Here is a 27,635-nt window from a genome sequence, read left to right as displayed (position 1 = left end):
CTAGCATACTTGCATAGTTCAAAGCACCTTGCGTAGCAGGTATGGCAAAGGCTTTCTACCAAAGAACTTGGAGAGAACCTGCTGCCTGTCAGAAAGGACAACATTGAGCTAGGTTGACCAATGGTCTAGCTCTGCATCTGGCAGCTTTGCTGGTATATTTGCATTTTAGTGGCTGAGCATGCAGGGACTAGCTAAGTTCAGGGCAGGAGAGGAGGCAGCCAGCCAGTGACATCCACATACCTTGGCAGCACCGTTGGCATACATCTGTATCATGTTCTCTGCTCCCTGCTTCACCTTCAGCTCAATATTGAGCTGCTTCTCCAGGCCAGCAATGCGGTTCTTGGTAGCTGTTGATCGGCTCAGGCTGCCTGGCGATTGTGGGGCATCTGGGAAGACAGTAAAGTGGTTAATGCCAAGACGGCCCAAATCCCAGACCACCACTATCAGGGGAACCATCCAAATGCATGAGCTAGCAGGTAGGGAACTGGCATCAGGGATGCAAAGGGATGCAACTGGCACCAGGGATGCAAAGGGATGCATACACATCTTTAAGCCCATTCCAGCTCATTGGCATCTTGGAATCCGTAAGCCCCCCAGGAGGCACTGGGGACAAGATTGAATCAAGCCAATGAGCACATTTACATTGTGTTCTGCTTTAGAGGTTTCTGGACCTCAGCACAGAATAAGACGTATCAGCCAGTCTACTTGTTTGGAGAAGGTATCTCGCCCGTTTTCAGGCTGCTGTACCTACTTGCTGCCCCTTTCTGGGCAGAATTCAAAGCACTGCTTCTTAACCATTAAAATCATGAGGTCCAGGTTACCTCAAGGAGGGAAAGGTCTTCTCAGAGGTGATCTCTCAACTCTGGAATACTCCCCACCCCCCAGAGCTACTTGCTTTGTGCTCAGTTTGGTGAGTTTTAAGTACCAGGCTAAAATGTGAGTGTACTCAGGATTTTAGTGTCTAGGAAAACCTAAAGCAGCAGCCGATAATATCTCCTTTTTGCTGCTTTAGTGTTATTTTATGGATGTTTTTTTAAAAAAAGATATTTCTTTATATTGTGTCATTGCTTATTGTTACTTTGATCAGTATGAGCACGTTGAAATCTTTCTGAATTCTATTCAAATTATATAAAAACACAAATTCACTTGTTTCAACCAAAGGGCCATTTGTTACAAAGAAGTTGTCATTTAAATACTAAATATAAAGAGTTATACAAAGGATGCTTTGTCAAGCCTAGTAAGAGGATTCCCTCATTATGTTTTCCATCCAAGAGCAGATTGCCAATGAGACAGACTGCAGAAAAAAGCTGAATTCAGTTAACCAGTATCTAGTATGTTCCTGGATCCAGAGAAACTTCTGCAGGTCTGGTCTAGTGCATTTGAGTGTGATTTAATCTATGAAAGAGTTGTATACAATTAGATGCATAAACAATAATATATGTATTTTGTGCAACATCCATGTCAAGGCAGACAACTCTTCACTGAATACAGACTTTGGCACTTCAAATTCTGGACCCTAGCTGACATCATGTGGAACTAGCATTAGGCAATGGTGCAGTCCCAACACTCCCGGTTTAGCGCTTTTCTCTCTCTTCCAGAGACAAAGAATGGACTATAAGATTGGGGGCCTGTTCTTGAGAAAGGCTGCCAGAACTGCTTGGTATTCACTGCTGTGCAATGTAGTGTAAAGCAAGCCAACTGGAATGAATCCTTTTTAGAAAAAGAGAGAGCAGCTCAGATCTTCTAAGCCGGTACACCACTGAGTAAATTCTAGATTTACAAAGCACTTGGTTAGAAAGAACACTTGCAGTGTTGTCAGCAACACCACATCACAGCCCACAGGCTGAATGAGGACAGGCTTAGACCAGTGTTTCCCAACCGGTGTTCCGCGGCACACTAGTGTGCCGCGAGACGTTGCCTGGTGTGCCGTGGGAGGGAGGCGGGCGAGTCGGGCGGCGAGAGGCGGGGCGGCGGCGAGGAGAGGCCGCCCAGCGCAGGGCTCTCGCCGTCTGCCTGCCTGGCTGCCTGCGTGGCGCTGACGTCACGGGGCTGTAACGTGCCCCACATAGGCACACGCGGGGCGGCGAGCGAGCTCCCTCCCACATCCCATCGCCGCTCGCTTCGGCCGGCCTACTGGGCTGTCGCAGGCGGAAGGCCTGCACATGCGCGAGGTTTTCGCGCCTTCGGGATTCCCTTCACGCCTTCCTCCTCCCGGGTCCTTGAGAGCGCGGGAAGCGGCAGCGCGAGACCGGCGTTGAGCCTGGTAGGTATTGCGCTTGCCAAGGCAGTCATTTGGGAAATGAAAACTTGCAAAGCAAGCAACCAGTTCAATCTGAAGTACGTGTATGCTTAATATCCTGTATCTGAAACCTGTTCTGCCCCCTCCCCCACACTTGGTGCCATTTTCATCTACACATGCAGCAGAGTAAGTTGACCCAGAATAGTACCAATTCAGATGGCAGATGGAAGAATGACAGTGCTGAATGCTTTCCCATGTAGAACAGTCCCTGCAAATAAAAACCTAGCATATTTGGAAGAGGGATGCTAGCCTAACCATTACCTTCTATGCTGTTACTATTTTTTTATTTTTTTTTACATAAGTAAAAAGTGACCTTTCCCCATCTGGCATGGTGGTGTGCCTCGAGATTTTTTTCATGAAACAAGTGTGCCTTTGCCCAAAAAAGGTTGGGAAACACTGGCTTAGACAGTGGCCCATCCAGAACTCTTATCCTTTCTGACCTCTGGTTTGCAGGGGGCTCTGAGCCTAGGTTCTCCAAGCAAAAAGAAAAGAGCCACACCCAAGCCCTGCAGGCTTTCTAGCCCAGTTATATATATATAAGCAGGCTCTCCCCCCTCCTCCCCATTTTTGTGGCCTGTGCTTGACAGTGGAGTCAGGTACAACAGCAACCGCTTCCTCTTTTGCAAAGTCACAGGCCGCTGCCTCTCCATAAGGTGCAGCCCCATCGTTGTAACAAGCTATTTTGGAATGGAAGTGGCGCCTTGACATTTTAAGGTTCTGCCTGTGTGCTCCATGGGCTCCACTGTGCCTTTTTTCGATTGCTTCATACGGAGGGGTTTGGGGATGTTCCTCTCCCTGCTGCTGCTTATTCCCCAGTGCCTCCTTCCACACGCACAGGCCAGTTGCCAAGTTTCTGCTCTGTTAGTGACTGTCCACATCTGGAGACTGGCATAGCCGCTGCTTATTAGGAAAAAGGGGCTGGGAACAGCCAGGTAGGGAGGAGCATACAAACAGGATTGGCAAAGTGTAACGTTTCCTCTACCATACAAAGGTGCCAACAGGCTAGGGTGTGGATCTATACGGAACAGTTTTTAAACAAACAATGCCTGGCAGCTCAAGTGAGTTCGTTCTTTCTTTCTTTTTGTTTCTCTCTCTCTCTCTCTCTCTCTGTCTCTCTCTCTCTCTCTCTCTCTCTCTCTCACACACACACACACACACAAATACACACTTTCACAGCTTTGTCAATGGTTTTATGAACATTCAAGAACTGTAGGTAGCAACATATGGAAAGCTGTGTTTCTCCAAATGCCAAATATGAAGCTAACTGAATTATTAATACTCACTTCTATATTTTATCTTCTATATTCTGAACTTTCCCCCAAAACAAAATGCAGGTGCAATGTGCAAGTTTTCAAAAATAGTAGCTGAAGTAAGCCTCATCTGAATGGTTATTATTACATAATAATAAATGGCAGGTTATAGCTTGCTATTCTATAAAATACTCAAAGAGGCAAACAGTCATCTTCATAAAAACAAATTAAAATTGTCATATTATAATGATTCTTGCATAATAAAAGGAGAGGGATATAGCTCCTGACTCAGCAATACATGCCTCAATCAATTTTTGCAGAATTTGATAGTGTCTTAAAACATTCAAAGAATAGTCAAAATAAGATGCTGCACACTCTGGAAGAATGTAGCCTGGGATAAGAGAGACACTTTTCACACTTTAAAGCAGTTCCCACATTGTTATAAAAGCTTTTTTAAAATTGCTTTCCCATGTATTGATACTGCAATAATTCTAAGAATAAATGACCTTATTCCCAGTACAGAAGCCTACTGGAAGATCTGTTCTCAATTTGCATTCAGGATGGGTTATCCTATTCTATATGTCACAAAATTCTCCTGAAGTGCAAGTAGATGCCGCCAGTCCTGTTTTATATGAGTGACTTCTTTAACTTAGCTATGGACAGCTTTCGCTAAACCAGCCATTTCCTTTTAAATGCCTCTCACCAAACTAGGGGAAAGTGCACACATTGCCCAGTAAAGTCACGGATTTGCTCACCATGAGAGGTGTTTAAAAGATTTGATATGTCTTGATCAAGGGAAGCTCAACAACACAATTTAACAACCCTCTCTGTAGTTCTTTAAACTCTTGCCAGCTGAAATCGTCAGGAAGCCAGAGACAGACTTAAATCCACCAATACCTAAAGCTTGTGCACCCTATCATCAGTTCCTACCCATCCTTGCCCTAAATCTCTGCTTGCTTTTTGGCTCCCCCATAGCGCCTCACCCTTGACTTCCCATCCATCCACCCGGTGGTCCATTGCACACACTTACCCCCCAGCTCTTCAGGGTCTTTGACGACAATATGTGCATTGAGATCCTGCAGTTGGTGGTGCAGGGCCTCCAGCTTGCGGTTGGAACTCTTGAGCAAGTTGTCCACATTGGAGAGGTTCTTACGGTCTGTGGTTGCCTTGCGCAAGTTTTCTGCTCCCTCCTTTATCTTCAGCTCTTTTCGAATCTCACGCTTAATCTTCTCCTTTTCTTCATCCAGCTTCTGCTGTACACTGGTGTCTGAGAAATCTGAGCTCTGGTCCAGGCCCAGCTGCTCCAGCACTGACCAGTTGCCTGGATCACTCTGCAAGGGAAAACATAGCAATAAGTTGTTTACAGGCACTGGAATGAGGTTAGCACTATGATTCAATGGGTGCTATTCTAAATATCACTAGAATCATCCACAGAGCCTATATGGGTGATATATATATATATGCATTTATACAACTTATATATACACCATACAATACTCATCATTATCTCTTATCCTCAGACTTCTCCATCCATCTCTCCATGGCATTCTAGGTAGTCTTTTGTCGGCTGCATAATCTGCTATTCCACCAATTTTTGTCTCAAATCTTCCTTTATTTAATGGAATCTCCCAGTATTCTCTAGCATATTTACACAACCACCACATATGGATCAGAGTTCCCTGTACCTTGTGGCACTTCCAGCATAGATTTGACCTTTTTCTGTACATTTTCACCACTTTGCTGGGTTTCAAGTTACCACCGTTACATCATCTTTTGTAAATGTTCCTTAATAAGGTACCAGGCAGAGAAGTTCATAGTGCTCCCCCATTTCTATATTATAACCAATATCAATAGCACATTTAATCATTGTCACATTTACCATTTTGCCTTTAGCTTCCCACTCCAATAACAGTTTATAAATCTTAGAAATCAGTTTCGCATCCTTTCCTATTACAATTTTTTCGAATTCTGAATTCGTTTCCCCAAATTCCTTTTTTAAAAACTTTTAAAAACTTTTTTTAAACTTTAAAAAAGTTTAAACATTTTAAAACTTTTTAAACTAAGTTTTTTAAACTTTTAAAAACTTTTTAAACTTTAAGTTTTTTAAACTTTTTAAACTTTTTAAAACCTTTAAAAAATAACTCACCTGGAAGTACTGAAACCAATCTATAGTATAATCTGATACCTCATCTCTTTTCAAACTTTAAACTCTCTTGAAACTTCAGAAAATTCTTGTAAGTAGCCTATCTGTTATCCATTTGCCATATGGGGAATCTTATACTCCTACTTTATGCCTTCCAACTACCTAGATTCTGCAATCTGTTCAGAACTCAACTTAGTCACAAATGTTCATATAAATGAAGCAACATACACAGTGACTTTCCCTTTAACAGGGAAACATAATTTTGTGCAAATGGAAGTACACTTACAGCCCAATCCCATGCATTTTGCCCATAATTTCCTTGCATACATCCATAGATGTATGCAGGTCTGGTTCTAAGCAGATATGATTTTGCTGTGCAGGTAGGACACACAATCAATGACAACAAAATGCAGATTATGCTACTAGGCTGTATAAAGGTTCTAATTAGAAGCAAACCATTATGTTTCATTATTGCAGAAATTTATTAGTATGTAAGTGCCATGTGAATGGTTCACCTTCTTGAAATGTAAAAAAATCAATATTTTAAAAATGGTCTTTCTAGGTGGCTTAAAATCCATTATTTAAGTTGGCACGATTTAAAGTCAATCCACCCTGCCACCCCCTTCGTAGCCTTGGGCAAGTCACCCTTCTCTCTCTTAGTCACCAAACTGCAAATATAGATAAATAACATCGACCTACTTTGCAAGGTTGCTCAAGGAATTATTGCTAATGTTTGTGAGCACTAGGTAAGTGCTATTTTTATTATAATTATATTATTAATGAAAGTTTTATTTATATACTGCCCTTCCGCTCAACTGAGCCCAGGACGTTAGCTAAAGCAGCACCCAGCTAGCACTAAAAATGTTCTCATGTTGCTAGACATTTCACGGAAATGCTACTATAAAGAGAGAAAAGAAACCATGCGTAACTGGAATGAGGAAGCAGATGAAAGAGAGGGAGAGAAGCATTACAGCAATAGACAGTCTGCCACTGAAATATGAATGATAAATGGTCCAAGAACCCAGCAGTCCTGGGTGCAACCTCTCCCATTCTGGATTGTGCGGTCTCCTTAGAACTACATAAGAGTCCATAATTTCAGATTCAGGCGAACAGCTTCTCCCCCTGCCCCAACTAGAAAAAAGCAAAACAAAACCCCCTGACTCCTCTCTCACACACCTTGCTCAAACCACTGCATAACCAACGCTAGGCTGGATTATGCGGAGCTCTTTAGGAAGTTCAAGTAGACCATTACTGTCCTGTTCCTTTGCTTTCAGCACTATGAAGGCTGAATTCTCTTACGACGGTAGGTTCCTTTTACTAATAAGGACAATAGATAATAGTTCTCAAACCTTCGGCTCTTAAAATTATTCCCAGAACTGTGCTTGCCATTAGTGGACTGCGCCAATATGCAGGACAGTAATGAAAACTTAGCGGTCCAGAATGGTGCCTCTCCTTGGATGGAACTGCAAAAGGATCTTCATGCTTCCACCATCCGTCCAGTGGAGGAAAGAGAGCATCCATCTCTTTGCTGTGTAGCACCATTAAGCTCCTTAGGCAGCTCCAGTCCAATCCTAACGGCATCACTTTGACGTACTGTATGTGTGCTTAGAGTTGAAGTCTAAATGTGTCAAGTCCTAGTGAGGGCTTTTGTCCTGAGCTGAAAACCCTCAGTCATGTCCATGTGCAAGTGTGTCTGTAAAATGTGTATAAATTTGTGATAAGTCGTAAGGGTAAAAAAATAAAATGAGGTAAGGATTGTGAAGCCTTTTGGAAATTATGATTATTCTATTGTGTCATCAACACACATGGTGCTCCACAGGAATAAGCAACATAAGCAGAAGAAGGCAGGTCCATGCCCCGAGAACACTGCAATCTTAGCTATGACAGATTGGGAGCATAATTTTAGAAGGGGAAAGGATAGATACACAGTCAACAGGTGAAGGATATGCACAGAAAATGAAGCTGTGTGCATTTAAAGCTTGGCTTCTGTAGGTGGGGGTGGAGACTAAGAGGTTGAGCCAAATTAGAAGCACTTTCTCAGTAACAACAGTTTGAGTGGTGCCAACTTGGAATGCGCTGGCAAATTCTTTCTGGCACTACCTTCAATCTAGGCTGTCTGAGTCAGAGGCTGACCCTGCTGTGGTGCCCCAGCTACAGGATACATGCCCAGGTGGGAACTTGGCACATTGTAGTTAAATATTATCCACCTAAGTCTTCTAGTAAGGAAACAGACCTCACAGGCTTACTGGAAGGAATTAAACAAGTGGCCTGGGGGAGTACAACACAGAACAACACTCATTTAACAGCTTCCCTTGCTACCCTATGGACAATGCCCAGAGCCTGTGGAGTCTGCACATAGGCAGAAGAACTGCTGGGGGTGGGTGGGGGCAATATGCTTCCAGTAAACTATCCGTCCTATCCAGCACAAGGATGTGGCCAGAATATTGGACTGAAGTGAATATACTGGGGTAGGGAAGGTGGAGAATAAGGAATTCTGAGCAGGACACAAAGTAGGTAATCTCATTTCAAAGCACTGCAAGGAGCTGCATGTATCTACTCAATGAAGCCTGGCATTAAATGTGTTAGGCACATGATAGCCAGTATATGCAGTGATAACTCATCGGCCAAACCTATAGATATGTTATGGTCTTCCCTAATATTTACATGCCCCATGCCCCCCTTTTACACACAAAATATTATATATCTGTTGCTCTTCGTCTCAGACACCTTGTTCTACTGTTCTACTGGTACCTCGGGTTAAAAACTTACCGTATTTTTCTCTCTATTACACGCAGATTTTTTCTTCTAAAAAGGAAGGGGAAATGTCTGTGCGTGTTATGGAGCGAATGTGGGGGGGGGGTCCCTGGAGCCGATTAGGGGAGCGCAGGAACAAAAATCAGCAAAAATCAATCGTGCGTTGTGTCCGAGAGGGAAACCTGAAAAGAGGAAGTTGCAGCTTTCCTGCCCACCCTCCTCTGTTTCGTTGCTGTGTTTGCAGGCAAATCCCCTCCCCTCCAGGCAAGCAGAGGGGAAAGCAGAGGTCTTTCCTTCTAGTAATTCCTCTCTGTGCTCCTCGCAGGCAGCCAGAAAGCATGCAGGAGGAGAGAGAAAGCTGGCTTCGGTTTGTGGAAACTTTTGCCTTTCTTTCCTCCCTCCCGTAAAATCCCTCTCCTGCTTTCTTAGCCAGCTGCTTCTCTGCACAACGCTCTCTTGTCCCTTCTGTGTTTTTCCTTCACTCCCCACTTAAAATGTAGTTACAAAGCATGGATCCACATGGATCCTCAGGATCTTTGCATTGGGCCACCCCAAATTCACCATCAGATCACATAGCAGCCTGCCCCCCAAAAATCACACACCCACTGTTGCCTGGGGCTGCAATGGTGCAAAAATGTGGTTAAAAAGCATGGATCCACATGGATCCTCAGGATCTTTGCATTGGGCCAGCCCAAATTCACCATCAGATCACATAGCAGCCTGCCCCCCAAAAATCACACACCCACTGTTGCCTGGGGCTGCAATGGTGCAAAAATGTGGTTAAAAAGCATGGATCCACATGGATCCTCAGGATCTTTGCATTGGGCCACCCCAAATTCACCATCAGATCACATAGCAGCCTGCCCCCCAAAAATCACACACCCACTGTTGCCTGGGGCTGCAATGGTGCAAAACTGTGGTTAAAAAGCATGGATCCACATGGATCCTCAGGATCTTTGCATTGAGCTACCCCAAATTCACCATCAGATCACATGTCTGTGGCCACAGCATGAAGCACAAAAACGATACATCCACTGTTTCATTCAGAATTTTTTTTCTTGTTTTCCTCCTCTAAAAACGATGTGCGTGTTATGGTCAGGTGCGTGTTATAGAGCGAAAAATACGGCAATTCGTTCCGGAGGTCCATTCTTAACCTGAAACTGTTCTTAACCTGAAGCACCACTTTAGCTAATGGGGCCTCCTGCCGCCGCCGCACAATTTCTGTTCTCATCCTGAAGCAAAGTTCTTAACCTGAGGTACTATTTCTGGGTTAGCGGAGTCTGTAACCTGAAGCGTCTGTAACCCGAGGTACCACTGTAAGTACTGCAGTCCCTCCTTTCTCCAACGCGTAAAAGATAACATTTATTCCTCAAACACATATTCTGCTGCTCTCACGTGTGTCTATGTGTTCCAGACCGAGGCACATTGCCCACAGATGCACCACAAATGTTAACACTTCCTGCTACTTGTACCCCATTGTGCTTTTTTGCCTTTCATGTCCGTTTCTCTGATGTGCAGAGCAGCAAATGCACACACAGATGAACATCAGGGTATATTGTAACATGCAGAGCCACTTGTAGATAAGGCAGTGCAGTTCCCAAGCCACTTTCACAACACACGCAGTACTCTTAGACTAGGATTCCTGCTCCCTCGCACTGATACTGGCCTACTGATTTCTACACTCCCCAGTTGTTTGGTTATCATTAAAAAAAGGGGGGAGGAAGTATCCTGATACCACCCCCCTTCAAACGACTGTACCTCTTGGTCATGCTCAGAGTTTGTGTCCGGCTCCGAAAGAGACATCCCGGGCCCCAGGAGAGGCACACCAGGCCGCCCGTCTGCTTCGAACTGTGCGCTGGCTACACCCTCATTTCCTGCCTGTTGATTCAAACGGCTCTTCCAGCCTGTGAGCAAACAAACCACTTCCTAACAGAGTTCCTGTATTCGCTGGCAATACCGGAACACAGGCCACGGCTGAAGGGAGCAATGGTGGGGCCTACATGTTCCCCTGCTGCTTTGCCACTTGCCTTCCCTTCTGAGTGAACTTTCTAGAGGGCCAGGAAATCCCCAGAACTGCAGTAGGGCGATACTTTTATGAGGTAAAATACCCCGAAACAGCAAGCAAGCTTTCAAGTCATCTAGAACTCTGCTTCTGGCTGGATGTTCAAGCAAAATGCAGAGCAGAGCAGAGGAGGGAGAGAGGGAGGGAGGGAGGGAGGGAAAGCTAGGCATGATTTTGGAGCCCAAAAGTTCACAGTTTGTAAGCCTTAATGCAGAATGGGGTGGGCAAACTTTATTATAGACTTAGCTGGGTGCAAAAGAATTTAAGGATGCACCACAGGCTTATTAGGACAACCAGCCAACTGACCAACCACTAGCAATTTCTCCTTATTTTGGCAATATAAAATCTATGTAGTTATTTGGATCTGTGTCCAACACAGACTTGAAAACACAGGTCCCCTGTGTGGCAGAAAGCAGAAGTGAAGACAAATGCTGTAATCTTTCTATCAGCAATGCTACTGTAAGATAGTAAACGCCATGCAACCATCCACACAACAGTGACCAATGGCAGAAAAGCATCTCTCTCTCTCTCTCTCTCTCTCTCTTCTTAATTAGCACAAGACAAGACAAACACACTGCTACAGGATCTACAGCAGTTGGATCCTTACACTGAGCAGGCAAATTGCGGAACAGTTTTGCAAGAGCAGCACAGATCCCGTTGTCAGAGCTATGCACTACTGAGGCTTTTGCCCTTGACATTACAAAAAATGAAAGAAAAAGGAAGACTTTCTCTGAAGTATTCCTTCTCTCCCAGGATTCAGCACAATCCTCCCTTTGTCATTTTTTATTTTTTAAAAATGGGACATTTTGTGCCCTGATTATTTGTAGCCTTTTCATGCTGCCTCATTTTAGCAACAATGGACTAGAAAGCATATTCCCATTTTTCACTCTCTTTCTCAAGTTACATTAACTGCACATGTGCCTTTTGTCATTTGAAGCTTTCAGCTTACCAATTTCAACCTTCAACACGATGGTTTCTAGCTCAGAATTTGCAAGAGCACATTTTAGTCCCATCCACCCCCCACTGATTTTTTAAAAAAACTGTCAGCATGAAGGAATAGGAAAAACCAAAGTTTTTCTATCAGTGGTGAATCCCTTTTCAAAACTGCACGTTTACTGTAAGGCGCTTCAAATACCATCTAGTGGAAAAACAAGATACTAATCTAAATAAATAAAAATGTCCTAACTTAGGTTCCTTAATTTCAGTGGGTCTACTCTGCTTTGAACTTAGTTGCATACTGCCAACAATATAAAAACTGGTTAAAATGATTTTCAAACAGAAAAAAACAGGGTGAAGTAAAAAGCAGTGTTTAAACTTACCGTGTTTTTTGCACCATAACACTCACTTTTTTCTTCCTAAAAAGTAAGGGGAAATGTCTGTGCGTGTTATGGAGGGAATGCCTACGGGTGGCATGCCTACGGATTTTCCTCCTCTAAAAACTATGTGCGTGTTATAGAGCGAAAAATACGGTACTCAGGCACCAGGAACATTTTGCTTATTTATTGCATTTATATCCCACCTTTCCCCCCAAGGAGTACATGGTTCACTCCCCATCTCAGTTAATCCTTATATTGACCCTGTGAGGTTGGCTAGGAGGTTGTGACTGGCCCAAGGTCACCCAGTGAGTTTCATGAATGATTTTAATCTTTAAGCTGTTGTTGTACACTGCTTTACATGCATATTCTATTCTTGTGAAAGCTGTCCCAGTTGTGCTTTTCGAGCTGGTCTTTGACCGTAATAAATTATGATGATGATGAATGAATGAATGAATGGGGATTTGAACCCTGATCTCCCAGGTTCTCGTCTAACACTCAAACCACTACACCACATTGGCTTCCTAGAGTACTTCTGCTATGGGGCAGCTATATAAATTAAAAAGGTAAATAAATATGGGGAAAGCAAAATGTCACTTAGAGAAGGATCTGAAATATTTTCCTTAAAGCTTGAATTTGTTTTATTCTGGACTGTTTTATTTGATGTTTTAATGCGCTGAAAACTACTACTAAAGTTATGGATTGAAGACAGAGAAAGAAATTGGTATTTTTGATAACAGAAGACACTCAGTAGCAAAGACTAATGCCTTCTGCACAAAGCTGACCAGATCTGCTGTAAACTCATACATGCCAAAAAAGAAGTAGTAGTTATTTTTGCATCAGAGCAGCTATAATGCAAATTTACATTACTCACACTGGGCACTGTATCTTCAAAGGAAAAGGAGCTGTGTGATAGCCTGATGCATAAGGTGTTCCCAATCCAGACTGGGGCCGCTGCACCAGGTGCCTGCTAAAAGTCTTCCCCCCTCCCAGCTATTATTTGTACAGTGTGCAGGCAAATAGCAGTTGGGACGGTGGGAGCAGATGCAGCAAGAAATCGGTGCAGGGTCCTGATCTAGACCAGAAGGACATTCAGGATCAGGGACCCACATGACTGCTTTAAGTAACAGTAGCATAATTAAAACACACATTTTAATTGAACATTACAGTGTTACCTTGGGTTACAGATGCTTCAGGTTACAGACGCTTCAGGTTACAGACTCTGCTAACCCAGAAATAGTGCTTCAGGTTAAGAACTTTGCTTCAGAATGAGAACAGAAATTGTGTGGCAGTGGCGCGGGAGTGGGAGGCCCCATTAGCTAAAGTGGTACCTCAAGTTAAGAACAGTTTCAGGTTAAGAACGGACCTCCAAAACGAATTAAGTTCTTAACCTGAGGTACCACTGTACATGTAGTCTGGTTGTGAGTTTACAGCAGTCTTGGCCATAGCAGCCAGAGAAGTGGCTGCAATAATTTGCCCAGAAAATCTGCAGTGTGGACTATAAGTGAAGCAAGCAAGGAGCTCTAAGAAAAAGCCGCTTTGAGAGTCAAAGACCAGCCGAGAGTTCTTTCTCTGAGAGGCAGGTGTATAACAAAGTTCCTACAGAGTCAACTGTCTTGCGGAGATGTGGGAATGAACCCAGCAGTTTGGCTTGACCAACGGGCCTCACTGAACCTACACTTGCAGCTCTGCCTTCTTGCAGCCTGGAGCACGTGTGCAGAGCCAGTTCACTCAGCTGTGAGTTGGAATCAGGCCAGGTCACAGCCCAGAGAGCCTCAGTACTTGTTCTGGACACCTCCTGACGCAATGCAGGAAATGGAGCTGCTGACTCACCCGCTTCCTTCACAGAAGTCAGCGCTGACCCTAACACAGTGCAGCAGCCCCAGCGATGCAAAGGTCAACACCAGGGAGAGGAGACTTCTCTAGCCAGCACTGGAGTAGTAGCATGACTGGGGCAAGTATTATACTGTAAGGACAGAGGGCACAACACTCATCACTATCCTACGTGCTCTTTCATATGCCTTGGATTGAGAGCAAGCAGCTCTGTACTGGAATACAGGGGTGCCCGTGAAATCAAACGAACCATCTCCCCAACATCTTGCACCCATTTCCCAAAAGATTGCTTTATGGATTTTGCACTGAATTCTGCAGAGGCTTGGTATAAACGTGTATGGACTGTAGTCCTCTCAACCAAATTAATGTATTACAGGAAAGCTATCGGGGGGGGGGGATAATCTTTAGCACAGATTTGTGGGGGGAAATATTTCATGTATCAACTCTCGAGTCAATAACAGGACCCACAGTCTCTATATAAAAACAGCCTTAAGAATAGATGACCCTCAGGGTCCCTTCCAACTCTACAATTCTATGAAATCACAATTGCTCCCAGATTTGCTCTACGCTAGGACTTTCCCCTCTGGGACCAGCAAACAACTATAAAAGGAAAGCAACTATCTTCCACACAATAGCTCTAAGAATGCCCAAAGGCCGGAGACAAGCCAGCCAGCTGGCACACAAAAGAATCCTTCTCTAGCCTTCCTTTTTGAGGACACTAGATCAAAGAGGCTGCCTATAGCTTTCATATACCAGAACTGGAAGGCGAGGGGCAAATGTTCAGATAGCAATTTCTAATCTTTCACTACTTCCTTGCTCTAATGCTTGGGCAGCGCTGCCTCCCCTATGTATTCCTCTTCTAAAAACAAAACCAAGATATCCTGGCTTGCAAGCCCCGGCTCTTTCCAAGCAACAGACTCACCACTGCACAATGGGAACAGGGCCAGGAACCCAAGCAGACATTGCTACAGGGCACAGGAATGTAGAATGGCGTGTGCTGCTGATACGAAGGGAGGGCAGCAAGCCCTTGCGCTCCAAGGTTAATTCTGCACTCTTGGTAGGCAGACCTTGGAGTTTTAGAACAAGTCTTTTCTCCCCAATGTAACCTGTTTTTTTCCTCTGCAGGCCAGGCAGAAGATGGGATTCCGTCTTTCCTACGGCCAGACCCCCCCCCCCCAGTTGCTCCATCTCACATCTGGCTCTTTGTAAAGACTGAGTGCTGCCAGGGCCAGAAATCAAAACGGAACCTGAGTGAGCCTGCCTGCTCCAATGATTCTGAGCATGGCTAGAGTGAGAAGAAGCCTCATGTGACCCACAGATTCTGAGCCAGTTCCTCCTTAAGCATCACATGATGGAGTACCCTCAGAATATCACTAGCCCCTATGCTAGGACCACTATGCTTATGTTCTCATGGGCCCTCATACCAGGCTTCCCACAATACCACAGGAAATGCAGGCACACCACACACACACACACACACACAGCTGATAATAAAGACCCATATTATTAGAAACAGGCTTCTATGTTGTTGCTTGAGGAACAGCCTGGATTTAAGTCCATGGTGCCAAGTTCAAAGTCCATGCTGAACGCTCAGTGGAGCACTCCTTAATGTAGCACAGCAGGGTTTTGCTGGACTTCCTGACTCCTCCAAGAGCACTGTCCCCACCCACTCACCCCTCCATCTGGCAGACACTGATCCCCCTTGGCCTGAGCAACACAACAGCTGAGAACCTGGACATCACAATGTAGCCATTCACTTCATCCCAAGTCAAGAAACACAATGGGAGCTCAGTAACACAGCCCAGATGGCTTCAGGCCGAAATGTGTGCACCAAGCTGCTCCGAGAACATGGAGGCAGCACAGGTGTCAGCCCTGCCTTGTTATGATGCTTTCCGGTCAAGAGGATCATGCTCATGAATTGGGCTGCTGTCTGGATCCCATGCACGTGGATTGCATCTTCCCCATTGTTATCATCAAGGCATGGGACCACTTGCAAGAATGACCCCATGGCTTTGAAATGTAACATGCAACTTGGACTCAACACAGTTAGTGCTGGGTGTTTTATGGTAGTGCCCAAAAGTAACCTGACAGAGGATTAGAGGGTGTTCTTAACCGCAGTACAATCTAAGCAAAACTCGTGTGTTATTTTTGGTCTCCTGAAAGCAGACCTTCTGTGCTCTGGTCCGAGTGTGAGCAAGCCAAACATCCATGTCTGGAATTTAATCCAAGTCCATTTAAACTCCTGCTCTCTGGAGTTGATCAACTGATGACATAACTGGAACCTTCAATTTAAGCCATAATTATTTAGGGTTCTTTGACAAGTCATAGAAACCAGAATGTGCTAGTTTACATCAATTAATCACCCCCTTAAGCTATGCTGCACTCCAGAGTCTAATTCATTATTGAAACCATGTCCCTCCCCATGAAAAAGGAGTGATATTCCATAGTGTCTGTCTAATGGCTTAGAACTAGGCAGAAACTTGGTTTTTCATTACCCAGCACAGCAAAAGAGTAGCAGCTGGAAAGGAAGGAAGGCCTCCAGAGTTCTAATCCAGTGCCCTACTTTCTGAGGAACAACTCTGGAGGACTAAGGAGTCTTACAATTCTCTGCACATAAATTTGCTAGGACCTAAGTAAAACTGTGTGTGTGTGTCTCTGTGTGCACATGCATACTCTCTCTCTCTCTCTCTTCTGCAAAGTAATTCAAATTTCAGGCTCTACATGTGTCACCAGGTCTTTAGGGAGTCAAGAACTGCTGAACAATCTAAAGGCCCCATAGGAATTGACCATGTGACCTTGACACAGCAAAAGTACCCAGCTGCCTGAAGTGCACACACCTTAAGCGACATCCAGCACCCTCCTAGACAAATCTCAGCGACTGAATGCGTAAGGAGCCTGTAACCAAGCAGTCACTGGGAACCTGCTCAGGTCTCATGCAGTATACAGAGAGAAGAGGCATTCCAAAGGATTACGGAAGTTATTCCTTAATTGGAGCAGGGACAAGAAGAAAAAATGGTGCGTGTCAGCAGTTTCCCTCTGGAAACTGGCCATTTCTTAACCAGGATACAACTAACGTTCCCTCAGGCAAAAGCATCTGTTCCTAGTATGTTACATTTTTGCTGATTATTCTCCAGCCACAAGGCTAGCCTCCCCCAGCTCTGTCCTCCATATTGTGGGGTCAGAAATAGACTACCACTAGTACCGGTTGGAACTAGCACGACTTTAGCAGATACAATTCAGACACCTTTGCTGCTGCTATTGATCCGGAAAGGCAATGACAGGATATACTGGGCTTTTAATTTTTAAACACAATGAGGGTTGAGATTTCAGAACGCAAACAGCCAGTCTCTACCAACCTTGTGTTGTGAGCTCCAAGACGAAGGCAGGCCTGCCCCACACAGAGGCAACAACATCCTCACCACCAAAATAAAGTGTCAACAAGAAGCCTTCCTACAAACACTGGCTCTGGCTCCTTTTCTCCACCCCGCTCACAATTGTAGTCAATTTCCTGAAAGCAGGGACTACAGAAACTCAAGCATGACCTAAGCTCATGTATTCTGTTACATAAACGCCTCACAATGCAAGAGTTCTCTGTAAAGGAGTAAGCTCCGCTAGGCCCCTCTCTAAATCTCTTGAATCCATGCCCAGATGCCTCCTTGGTTTTCTCAATTTCTCACCTCCTCTCTTTGCAGGTCATCTAAGATCAGAATCGGTTTTAAATTTGCAAGAGAATATCTGTACGGTGGGGGCAGGCAGGGGAGTTGCCTTTGATCTAGATTTATAGATTTAAATCTGCACCAGCACCATAGGCAATGTGACTGCAATGATTTGCATCTGCACCCGTGCGAAGGTCAATGTGCTAACTTATGTCATGCCAGCTCAAAATACCTGCCACCACCCGCTTCAGTAACATAAATGGGAATGGCCACAACTGCTGCTAAGACTACAAGGAAATGAGATCCTAACATGCAAGAAGGGCACTTAAGTGAAGCTTAATCTGAGCACAAACACATCACGTTCTCTCCAACCTAGCATCATAGGAATCTCCCTATGCCTTGTCAGCATTTGCTGAAAACCATATACCGTATTTTTTGCTCTATAAGACTCACTTTTTCCCTCCTAAAAAGTAAGGGGAAATGTGTGTGCGTCTTATGGAGCGAATGCAGGCTGCACAGCTGTCACAGAAGCCAGAACAGCAAGAGGGATTGCTGCTTTCACTGTGCAACAATCCCTCTTTCTGTTCTGGTTTCTGAGATTCAGAATATTTTTTTTCTTGTTTTCCTCCTCCAAAAACTAATTGCGTTTTGTGGTCTGGTGTGTCTTATAGAGTGAAAAATATGGTAGTGAAGAAGCTAGACACACAACTGTAGAGAAGGAACCCCACAACTTAGGGGCTGCCACAGTGAATGCCCTTTCCTGCCCCCACAAACCTCTGAGGGAGGTGGAACTATCAAGGTCACCTGGGAGGGTCTGTAGGGAAGAACACAGTCTTGCAGGTATTTGGGACCCAAGTTATTTAAGGTTTGAAAAACTACTATCCTGAGCACGTTGGGCCTGGAAATGAACTGGAAGCCAATGCAACTGTTTTAGAACAGGGTTATAGTTATTCTAAAGGCAAGCCCAGCCAGCAATCTGGCCACTGCATTGTGGACCAGTTGAAGTTTCTGAGTTGTCTTCAAGGGCAGCCCACATAAAGCATATTGCAGTAATCCAATCTGGAAATTACCAGAGCAAGGAGTACTATGGCCAAGAGATCTGTACAAAAGGGGGGAAGAGGAAGGGGTGGTTCAAACACACACCAACACAGCCTGATGCTGCCCCTCAGTAAAAGCTCAATGACAGACAGTGAGTACAAAAGGGATGCATATTTATTCTTTGCTTCTGAGGCAAAACCTCAGTGACCACAAAAGTTGGCTACTACACCATCTCAAATCGTCCAACAGGGGAAAAAATGAAATTTTGGGAAACACTGTAAAACATTCCTTTTTTAGAATGAATGAAATGCTGTTATTCATTTTTTTTTTTTTTTTGGAAGATAACCTACAGCACTAGAGAATAATAATTATGACGTATAGAACACTCAAAGCCAAGATGCATTTTTCACCTGGCGAGTGCTGCCCTCTTCAGGAGAGGAACACACAGGATCTTCATTACAGTACTTGGGAATTGCTGCTTGCCTTCTTTTGGTGACCTTTAGTCTAATTTGGTGATGTGAGAAACAATATCCTGTTTCTGCTGTCCTTTTGACCTGGCTCTACCCTTGTGGCCAGACTTTCCATGTCTCCCCTCAAATATCTGTGAAAAGACATCCTGGTGCAAGACTGTGAAAGGAGCAGCATGTTACCCTGTCATGTTGGAGGGTAAGAGAAAGAGTCAGAAGATGGGGCTGAAACTGCAGGAGTTCTGGCATGAGTGCCAAAGCATCAGAGGGGAAAGTGAAATTTTGGGTGACAACTTATCCAAGATCCAAAGAAGGAAATGAGCTACAATTGGGCAATTTTGCAATTTTTGCACATACAAAATCAGCACATTCACTTTAAAATTTTATAAATATGCCAAAAAAAATACACTCTAACTCTTCCTGGCTTAGGTCATAAATGATACACTTTACGTTATTAAAGCAGTAAAATGAGTTTAAGTTTGAAAAGGAAGTACTATATTTCTTTTGCTTTTCTCCAAAATATTATTTACTGTACTTTGTTTCCCTAGGGAGGAAAGATTGGGCCTTCAGAACTTCAACCTTTGTGGACATTTAAAATCTAATCACAAGTGTCAGGGGTTTAGGAGCAGAGGCACGGGCAAGGGAGGAAACAGAGAGCGAAGGGGAGGAGGCAGAAGAAAAGATGAGTGATGACGACGACCCGAGATCTCCTAGTCTTTCCAGTGAATCAGAGGATTCACAGAAAGGAGCACCAGTGGCCAGGGCAAGGGGGGAGTCTAGGGGGGCACCCCAGGAAGATAGAGCCAGAGGGGACTCAGGGGGGAGCAGCTGGAAATCGGGACCAGCGTCACCGCCAGGAAGCAGGGAAGAGGAAAGGAGCCAGGGGGGAAGCGCTGGCAGCTCACCACAGGAGGGAGGGCATGAGTCAGGAGTGGCCACACCTCCATCGGGGAGCGAAGAAACGGTTAAGAGGAAAGTGGAAGGTTGGGCGCGCGCGCCAAGTTCAAATGCAGAGGAAGGCGGCGCAGTAAGCAGCCCCGAAAGGGAACCAGGTCCTAAAGCCCGGCGCAAGGAGGCAGGAGGGTCCGGGTCAGCGTCAGAAGAATCCCGGAAGCAAGAAGCCCCGGGGGGTAGAGGGACCCAGAGGAGGACAGTCAGGCGGAAAAGGTGGAGCAAGGCTAGGATATTAAGTTGGTGCACACGGGGCGGAGACTCAGACGGAGCTTCGCCGATCTAGCTACTAGACGTAGAGTTGCGCGCAGCAGCGTGAGAATGGAAACTGTAATTCAATAAAGACTTTTACTTAATGATCGCTGGCTAGCGTGATCCTCTGTGAGCTAGGATCTTCAAGCAGCTCTGACAGTAAGCTCCGTCTCACGATTGTGGGCATCTACAGCCTCGAGGAGGGGAGAGAAACAGGTGCCTACTAGCGAGCTCACGAACGGCAGACGACATGACGGCTGAGCAGCAGATAGAGGAACTCAGAAAAGCAGTGGCACAACTGAATGCCGAGGCTCTCGCATCCAGGAAGAGAGAGGAGGAGGCAGCTGCCGCCTGCAGGGATCTCCAGGTCAGGTTAGACGTGCTGACAAAGCAGACACCCCGGCAGGAGGGAATTGGGTTGGCGAGACGGACAGGCGGGCTGGTCTCTCACTTCGATGGGAACCTGCAACAGTATCCCAACTTTAGAGCCGACGTACTGTGCGCACTGCAACTGCTGCATAAAGACTTTAGAGATGAGCAAGAGAGAGTGGGATTCATCATGTCCCATTTGCATGGGGATGCTAGAGCATGGCTACGCAATTTATGGAGAGATAAGGATCCGGCGCTCCAGAATGCAGATGCCTTTATTAAAGCGATGGATGGGTGTTTTTTATCAAGTATTGACGTGGATCTTGCACGGAAGGAGGTGCATGGGCTGAGACAAGGGAGGGCCAGCGTCAGGCAGTATCATGCCCGCTTTTTCGCCTTGGTCAGTGCCCTGGAATGGGACAGAGATTCGGCTCCTGTAAGAGACCTCTTTTGGGAGGGGCTGCACAACTCGATTAAAGATGAGATCGCGAGGGGGGAGAGACCCCGAACCACCCAGGAGGTCGTTCAGAGGGCACTGGCAGTGGGGGTGAGGCTGGAAGGACGTCCGTGGAGCAGGGACGAAGGGCGTGGAGGGCGCGAACCAGCCAGGGGCCCCTCCTTCCTTCCCAGAGAAGCAGCGCGGGCGCAATCCACGCCTCCGCCAGGAGGAGGAGCCGAACCTATGGAGGTTGGAGGTGCAAGGGCTCAGTCAGCAACCAGAGCCCTAGCACCGGCAGCAGTGAAAGCGAAGCCTCCTAGAGGGAACAGGAAGTGTTACGTCTGTGAGGAGCCAGGGCATATGGCAAAAGAGTGTCCCCAGAGGCTCCACAAGCTTACTGCAGCCTCGGCAATGGTGACTGCAGCAACGCAGCAAGGGGGACCACAGCAGGGAAACGACGCAGTCTGGCTGGAGGAAGAGGCCCTGGGGCCCAGCCAGACGTGTTAGTGACGCAGTCCCCAGAGGTTTTACAGCCCGTGAACCCCCTCCCGCCCAAACCAGTGGTGAGGCTCACCGCATCTCTCCAGCTGCCCAATGGAATCACCACTGACGTGCCCATCACAGTTGACTCGGGCAGCAACGCGGACTTTATAGGGCAGGACTTTGTCGACAAGCACGCTATACAGTTGCTGCCGGCCACACTGCCCCTGCAGGTTGTCACGGTGGATGGCAGGGAGTTGCTAGGGGGGCAAGTGGTGAAGCAGACGCCGCCCATGGCGATGCGACTTGGAAATCACAAAGAAATCATCAGCTTCAATGTCACTCAACTATCGGATACGCCCATTGTATTGGGAATGAGTTGGCTGGACAAGCACAGCCCAACGCTGGCTTGGTACCAGAGGCAGCTGATCTTCGGCTCTTCCTTTTGTGCTGAACACTGCATCGTGCCCCGGCAGGAAGGAGAGGAAGAGGAGTCACAGCTGCTGCTAGGCACGCTGCAAGCGATTCCCCACAAGTACGCAGAATTTTTGGAAGTTTTCTGCGAGAAGGAGGCAGACAGGCTACCCCCTCACAGACCATATGACTGCAAGATTGACCTGCTGCCGGGGGTGGCGCTGCCTAAGGGGAAACTGTATTCCATGTCAGAGGACGAGCTGCAGGAACTCAAACAGTTCATAGATCATAATTTGGAGCGCGGTTTCATCCGAGAGTCCAAGGCAGCGGGGGGCAGTCCAGTATTCTTTGTTAAAAAGCGAGACACGCCCCAAAAAAGACTGGTCGTGGACTATCGCATTTTAAACAATGGGACCAAGCCGTCGGACTTCCCCATGCCCCGAATCGACGACCTCCTGGCGAAGGTGCGGAAGGGGAAAGTGTTCACCAAGTTAGACCTGCGAGGGGCGTACAACCTCATTCGTATGCGGGAGGGAGATGAGTGGAAGACGGCCATGTTCACGCCACTGGGTACCTACGAATACAGAGTTATGCCCTTTGGATTGCAAAATGGCTCCCACGTTTTTCAAGCTTTCATGCATCACGTGTTGGCGGGACTTCTCTACAAGACGTGCGTCTGTTTCTTAGATGACATCCTGATCTTTTCGGAATCGCAGCAGGAGCATGACAGACACGTCAAGGAAGTGCTGACCAGACTAAAGCAACATAGGCTCTACGCCAAGCTGGAGAAGTGCCAATTTGACGTGACGGAGGTGGATTTTCTGGGCTACAAGTTGTCTGACAAGGGGCTCGCCATGGACAGCGCCAAGGTTCGCGCGGTATTGGATTGGAAGAGTCCACGCAACCGGAAGGAGGTCCAGAGGTTTGTCGGCTTTGCGAACTTCTATCGCAAGTTTATCAAGGGCTTCGCTATGCAGACAGCGGCCATCACAGACACGCTTAGCTCCAAGAAAAAGAAGTTCGTTTGGACAGAGGAGGCGGAGCAGTCCTTTCAGGCACTCAAGCGTCTCTTCGCGTCGGAAGAGCAGCTGCTTCACGTCAACCCCAGCAGGCCGATGAGGGTGGAGACAGACGCCTCGGACAGAGCCGTGGGGGCGGTCCTGCTGCAAAAGGACCAGCAGGGGGTGTGGCGACCGGCAGCGTTCTACTCCAGGAAGCTCAGCAAGTCCGAGCAGAACTACACCATCTGGGACAGGGAGTTGCTGGCCATTCATGCAGCGTTCAAAGCGTGGAGGCACTTCCTGATCGGCGCCAAGCACACGGTGCAGGTTTGCACGGACCACAAGAATCTGGAGCACTGGCGCACGGCACAGTTCCTAAACCAGAGGCAGATACGTTGGGCTGAGTTTTTTGCGAACTTCGACTTCCGCATAGAGTATGTCCCGGGGGACACTAACATCATGGCGGACGCCCTCTCCCGTAAGCCACAGTATCTGGAGGACGCAACGCCAGCGGCCGCCATGCACATCTTCGCACCAACAGTATGGGCGTGCGCCGCGGCCACCGTGGACCTGGAGGCGGTGCGACGAGCGTTGCAGGATGACTCCTTCGCGCAAGCAAAGATGGCAGAGGTGCAAAGGGGCAAGGCTGCGGCCGACGGTTTCCAGCTACGAGATGGATTGCTCATCCGTAAAGGGGCCATCTACGTGCCGGGAGACGACCTTCGCGCCAAGGTGCTGCAGCAGCTGCACGACGCGCCCACGGCCGGGCACTTTGGCAAGGAGAAGACGGTGGAATTAGTAGCCAGGGATTTCTGGTGGCCTGGAATGAGAGGGGAGGTCGCAGACTACGTGGCGAGGTGTGACACCTGCCAGAGGGCCAAACCAGTGCACAAACCGCCGGCCGGACTGTTGGAACCGCTGCAAACTCCGGTCGAACCTTGGGAAAGGGTGGCCCTGGACTTTGTCACGGATCTGCCCAGCTCGAGGGGCAAGACGGCAGTGCTGGTGGTGGTAGACCTGTTTTCCAAGATGGCGCATTTCATTCCGTGTGCTAAGGTGGCCACGGCGGAGCAAACCGCCAAACTGTTCATAGACCACGTGTTCAAGGTTCACGGTCTGCCACGGTCTATTCTGTCCGACCGGGGGCGGCAGTTCATCTCGAATTTCTGGCAGAAGCTGATGGGCTTCCTGAACGTCAAGATCAACCTGGCGTCGGCGAGACACCCGCAGACCAACGGGCAAGCGGAGCGGGTCAATGCCATCATGCAGCAGTACCTGAGATGTTATGCAAATCAACAGCCTGCGACGTGGGTGGATTACCTGCCGCTTGCCGAGTTCGCCTACAACAACACGAAGCACGTGTCCACGGGGGTCACGCCGTTCTTCGCCAACAACGGGAGGCACCCCAGAACCTTCCCGGGACTGGAAAGAATGGGAGAGGGGGAGCCGCAGACAGCAGATGCGTTCGCGTCGGAGCTGCAGGAAGTCCACGATCAGCTGAGGCGCCACCTGGAGCTGGCCAAGCACGCATACAAGGTACAAGCGGACAAGCACAGAAGGGTTGGCGAAGAGCTCCACGTGGGAGACTGGGTTTGGTTAGCAGCCCACGCAGTGCCGGCCAGGTCGTTGGCCAAGAAGAAACTAGGGCATAAACAACTGGGGCCCTACCAAGTCGAAGAGCAGGTCAACCCGGTAGCGTTCAGACTGGCACTTCCGGAGGGTTCCAGAATGCATCCGGTATTCCACAGATCGGTGCTCACTCCCTACAGGGCACCGCACAGGTTCCAGGAACCCGGAACGGCGCCGAGTCCGGTCAGAGACAGAACAGGGCACGCGGGAGTGGCACAGAAGGAGCGCATCAACGAAGTCACGGAGATTTTGGACTCCAGATGGGGGGAAGAGGGGGTAGAATACTTTCTCGCCAAGGAGGGCACCCCGGCCAGTGCGAACAGCTGGGTGCCGGGCTACGCCTTGGACGAACCTCTCCTCAAAGACGAGTTTCATGCCCTCTTCCCCCATAGACCTATGCCAGCAGACTTTTTCGACGACTGGCTTTTCACGCCCACGCTTTCGGCCAGCACTTTCCGGGGGTTCGACTCGGACGAGGACCCGACACAAGACGTCCGTTCCCCGGAGGGGTCACCCTCGGGATCTGCATCAGAACCCTCGTATTGGTGGGACGATAGACCAGAGGAGCAGTTCCGCAGACGGTGGCTGGAAGGCCCAGGACGAGCAACACCGCCAGGAGGAAGTGAGGGAGAGACGGACATGGACGTTTTCGGGGACGACCCTGGTTTCGAGCACGGCGGCACAGAGATGGAAGCGGAGGTGACCGTTGTCGACGAGAGCAGGGAGGAAGACCCGCGAGACTTCAGATGGAGACCCGCCACGGGAAGCGACCGATATCCGACGTTCGTCCCTTTGCAACAGCAGCCCCCAGCTCCAGCACCGGAAGGAGGGGAGGGGGGAATGGGGGGCTTCGAGGGGGGGATGGATGTCAGGGGTTTAGGAGCAGAGGCACGGGCAAGGGAGGAAACAGAGAGCGAAGGGGAGGAGGCAGAAGAAAAGATGAGTGATGACGATGACCCGAGATCTCCTAGTCTTTCCAGTGAATCAGAGGATTCACAGAAAGGAGCACCAGTGGCCAGGGCAAGGGGGGAGTCTAGGGGGGCACCCCAGGAAGATAGAGCCAGAGGGGACTCAGGGGGGAGCAGCTGGAAATCGGGACCAGCGTCACCGCCAGGAAGCAGGGAAGAGGAAAGGAGCCAGGGGGGAAGCGCTGGCAGCTCACCACAGGAGGGAGGGCATGAGTCAGGAGTGGCCACACCTCCATCGGGGAGCGAAGAAACGGTTAAGAGGAAAGTGGAAGGTTGGGCGCGCGCGCCAAGTTCAAATGCAGAGGAAGGCGGCGCAGTAAGCAGCCCCGAAAGGGAACCAGGTCCTAAAGCCCGGCGCAAGGAGGCAGGAGGGTCCGGGTCAGCGTCAGAAGAATCCCGGAAGGAAGAAGCCCCGGGGGGTAGAGGGACCCAGAGGAGGACAGTCAGGCGGAAAAGGTGGAGCAAGGCTAGGATATTAAGTTGGTGCACACGGGGCGGAGACTCAGACGGAGCTTCGCCGATCTAGCTACTAGACGTAGAGTTGCGCGCAGCAGCGTGAGAATGGAAACTGTAATTCAATAAAGACTTTTACTTAATGATCGCTGGCTAGCGTGATCCTCTGTGAGCTAGGATCTTCAAGCAGCTCTGACAGCAAGCATCACTTGTCACAACAACAGTGCTTCAATTCGAGGTCATGGAAACCAGAGGATTTTGTTCTTCGTTGTTTCATGGAGTGGAGCAGAGTTCGAAATGAGGGGAGCAGATTCTATCCTGCACTACCCACTATGCATATCTGAGATCCCCAGGCACTAAGGCACTGGCAGTTTTATAATATACCCCACCGGGCATTAACCAGCTGCCGATGCAGCAGTGCAATAAATAATTCATGCAGCTTGGCAAAGAGCCCACACAAAGCCACGAGCAACGGGCACAAAGATGTTAACTTTACTGCCAGGATTTCTGCACTCAGCATTTGGAAGCGGGGAGGGGGTGGTGGAGAAGCAGCAGCAGCAGGACGAGGCAATGCTCTTGCTGCAGTTAGGAAAGCCTTAGATTTCCAAGGCTATCAAGCAGCAATTCTAAATGCTGCAAGCTCCCTACTCCTACACAAATAATGCTCAATTCTCTCAACACTCCAAACTCCAATGCTGGGGTTATGTGTAATGATTTCTGGAATTATTATTATTATTATTTTTAAATCAACAGCAGCAACGAAACAGGCACAGAGGGCCAAACAAGATGCGAGGGCAAGTTTGTGGCTGTTGCCACGAAACGGCAACTGCACATCGAATAGATCTTAACTTGTGTCATGGTGTCACAATGTCCTGGATTTCTCTCCAGTGTCCGTCCCCCATGCCAAGCAGCAGCTGATTAGGTGAATCTAGAATGTTATGAGGTGGAACAAAATTACATTTCCACATATTATGGAAGGGAAGAGATCCATTGTGCCTGGCTGCCATTTTGGGCAGCAGCCTCACTTTCCCCCTACCATCCATCTTGTCCATAATTCTAGCTGTCGTATGACCTCATCTCCCCCAACTCTCATTGTCATGGTCACCATGGAACCTTTGAAAAGCATCCCTTGAAAGAGGCTCAGCAGCAGCGCCTAAAGCCTGTGGAGTGGGCATTTTCTATTATCTGCCACCCCCAGCCTTCACAATTCACCACTGCCTTAAAGAATACCCTTTTAAGTTTCTCATGTATTGATTATCACACCGACAGCCACTTTAGAGGCCTGTCACCAGGCAGAAAAGGTGAGATGCAAATTTCAATGCAGTAAGCAAGCTGCAGACAAACTCTCCACGAGCCACAATCTACACGCTAGACATACACACCAGGCATGAGCAAACCACCTGCCTGGGGGCCGAATCCAGTCTGGCAGGCCTCTGAATCCACCCCCTCCCAGCATTCCCAAGAATACACGCCCCACCCCACCCCACCCCCATCCAGTCCCATTCTACTTCCTCCACAATCATAGTGTGCTTGTTACTGCAGGGTAGAAAGCTATTTCTTTACCCACAGCCAGCTATATCGGGCTGACATCAAGTATGGAAGCTGACTGGGCTAAGGAAGCAATGACAGAAACACCATGTTTCATCGGCGTGATATAGCAGATATCGTGATATATCTCTGTGGCTAGCATGCTGCAACTGTGGAGAGTGGGATAGGATTGGGGGGGGGGGACACACACTGATTCAACTGAATGAATGGGGGGGGGGAGAATATAAGTGGAAGATACACACACATGTTTGCGAGAAAGTGAAAATGAATCGTTTGTGTTGGCCCTGCTGCCTTGCAGTGCTGGCCTCGCCTGAGA

The 27,635-nt window shown here is 47.8% G+C and overlaps 1 protein-coding gene across 7 annotated transcripts in view; it reads right to left on the bottom strand.

Annotated features, from left to right (window-relative positions):
* The window catches only part of PKN1 (protein kinase N1), a 68,569-nt gene that overhangs the window by 21,808 nt on the left and 19,126 nt on the right, over window positions 1–27,635 (bottom strand). For 3 of the 7 annotated variants that reach the window (XM_083490780.1, XM_083490781.1, XM_083490782.1), the window contains exons 2-3: window positions 4,580–4,880; window positions 241–386 (exon numbers count right to left, since the gene is read on the bottom strand). In XM_083490780.1, coding sequence (XP_083346906.1) covers window positions 241–386; window positions 4,580–4,880 — 447 coding nt within the window. Of the gene's footprint in view, window positions 1–240; window positions 387–4,579; window positions 4,881–10,204; window positions 11,526–17,010; window positions 17,117–27,635 lie in introns of those variants that run through there. The other 4 variants (XM_083490776.1, XM_083490777.1, XM_083490778.1 and 1 more) reach the window with 4 other exon arrangements.

This window comes from Podarcis liolepis, assembly GCF_965112155.1.
Source record: "Podarcis liolepis genome assembly, chromosome: 2".
In the NCBI taxonomy this organism is placed as follows: Eukaryota; Metazoa; Chordata; class Lepidosauria; order Squamata; family Lacertidae; genus Podarcis; species Podarcis liolepis.
This window is presented reverse-complemented; position numbering and strand designations above follow the sequence as displayed.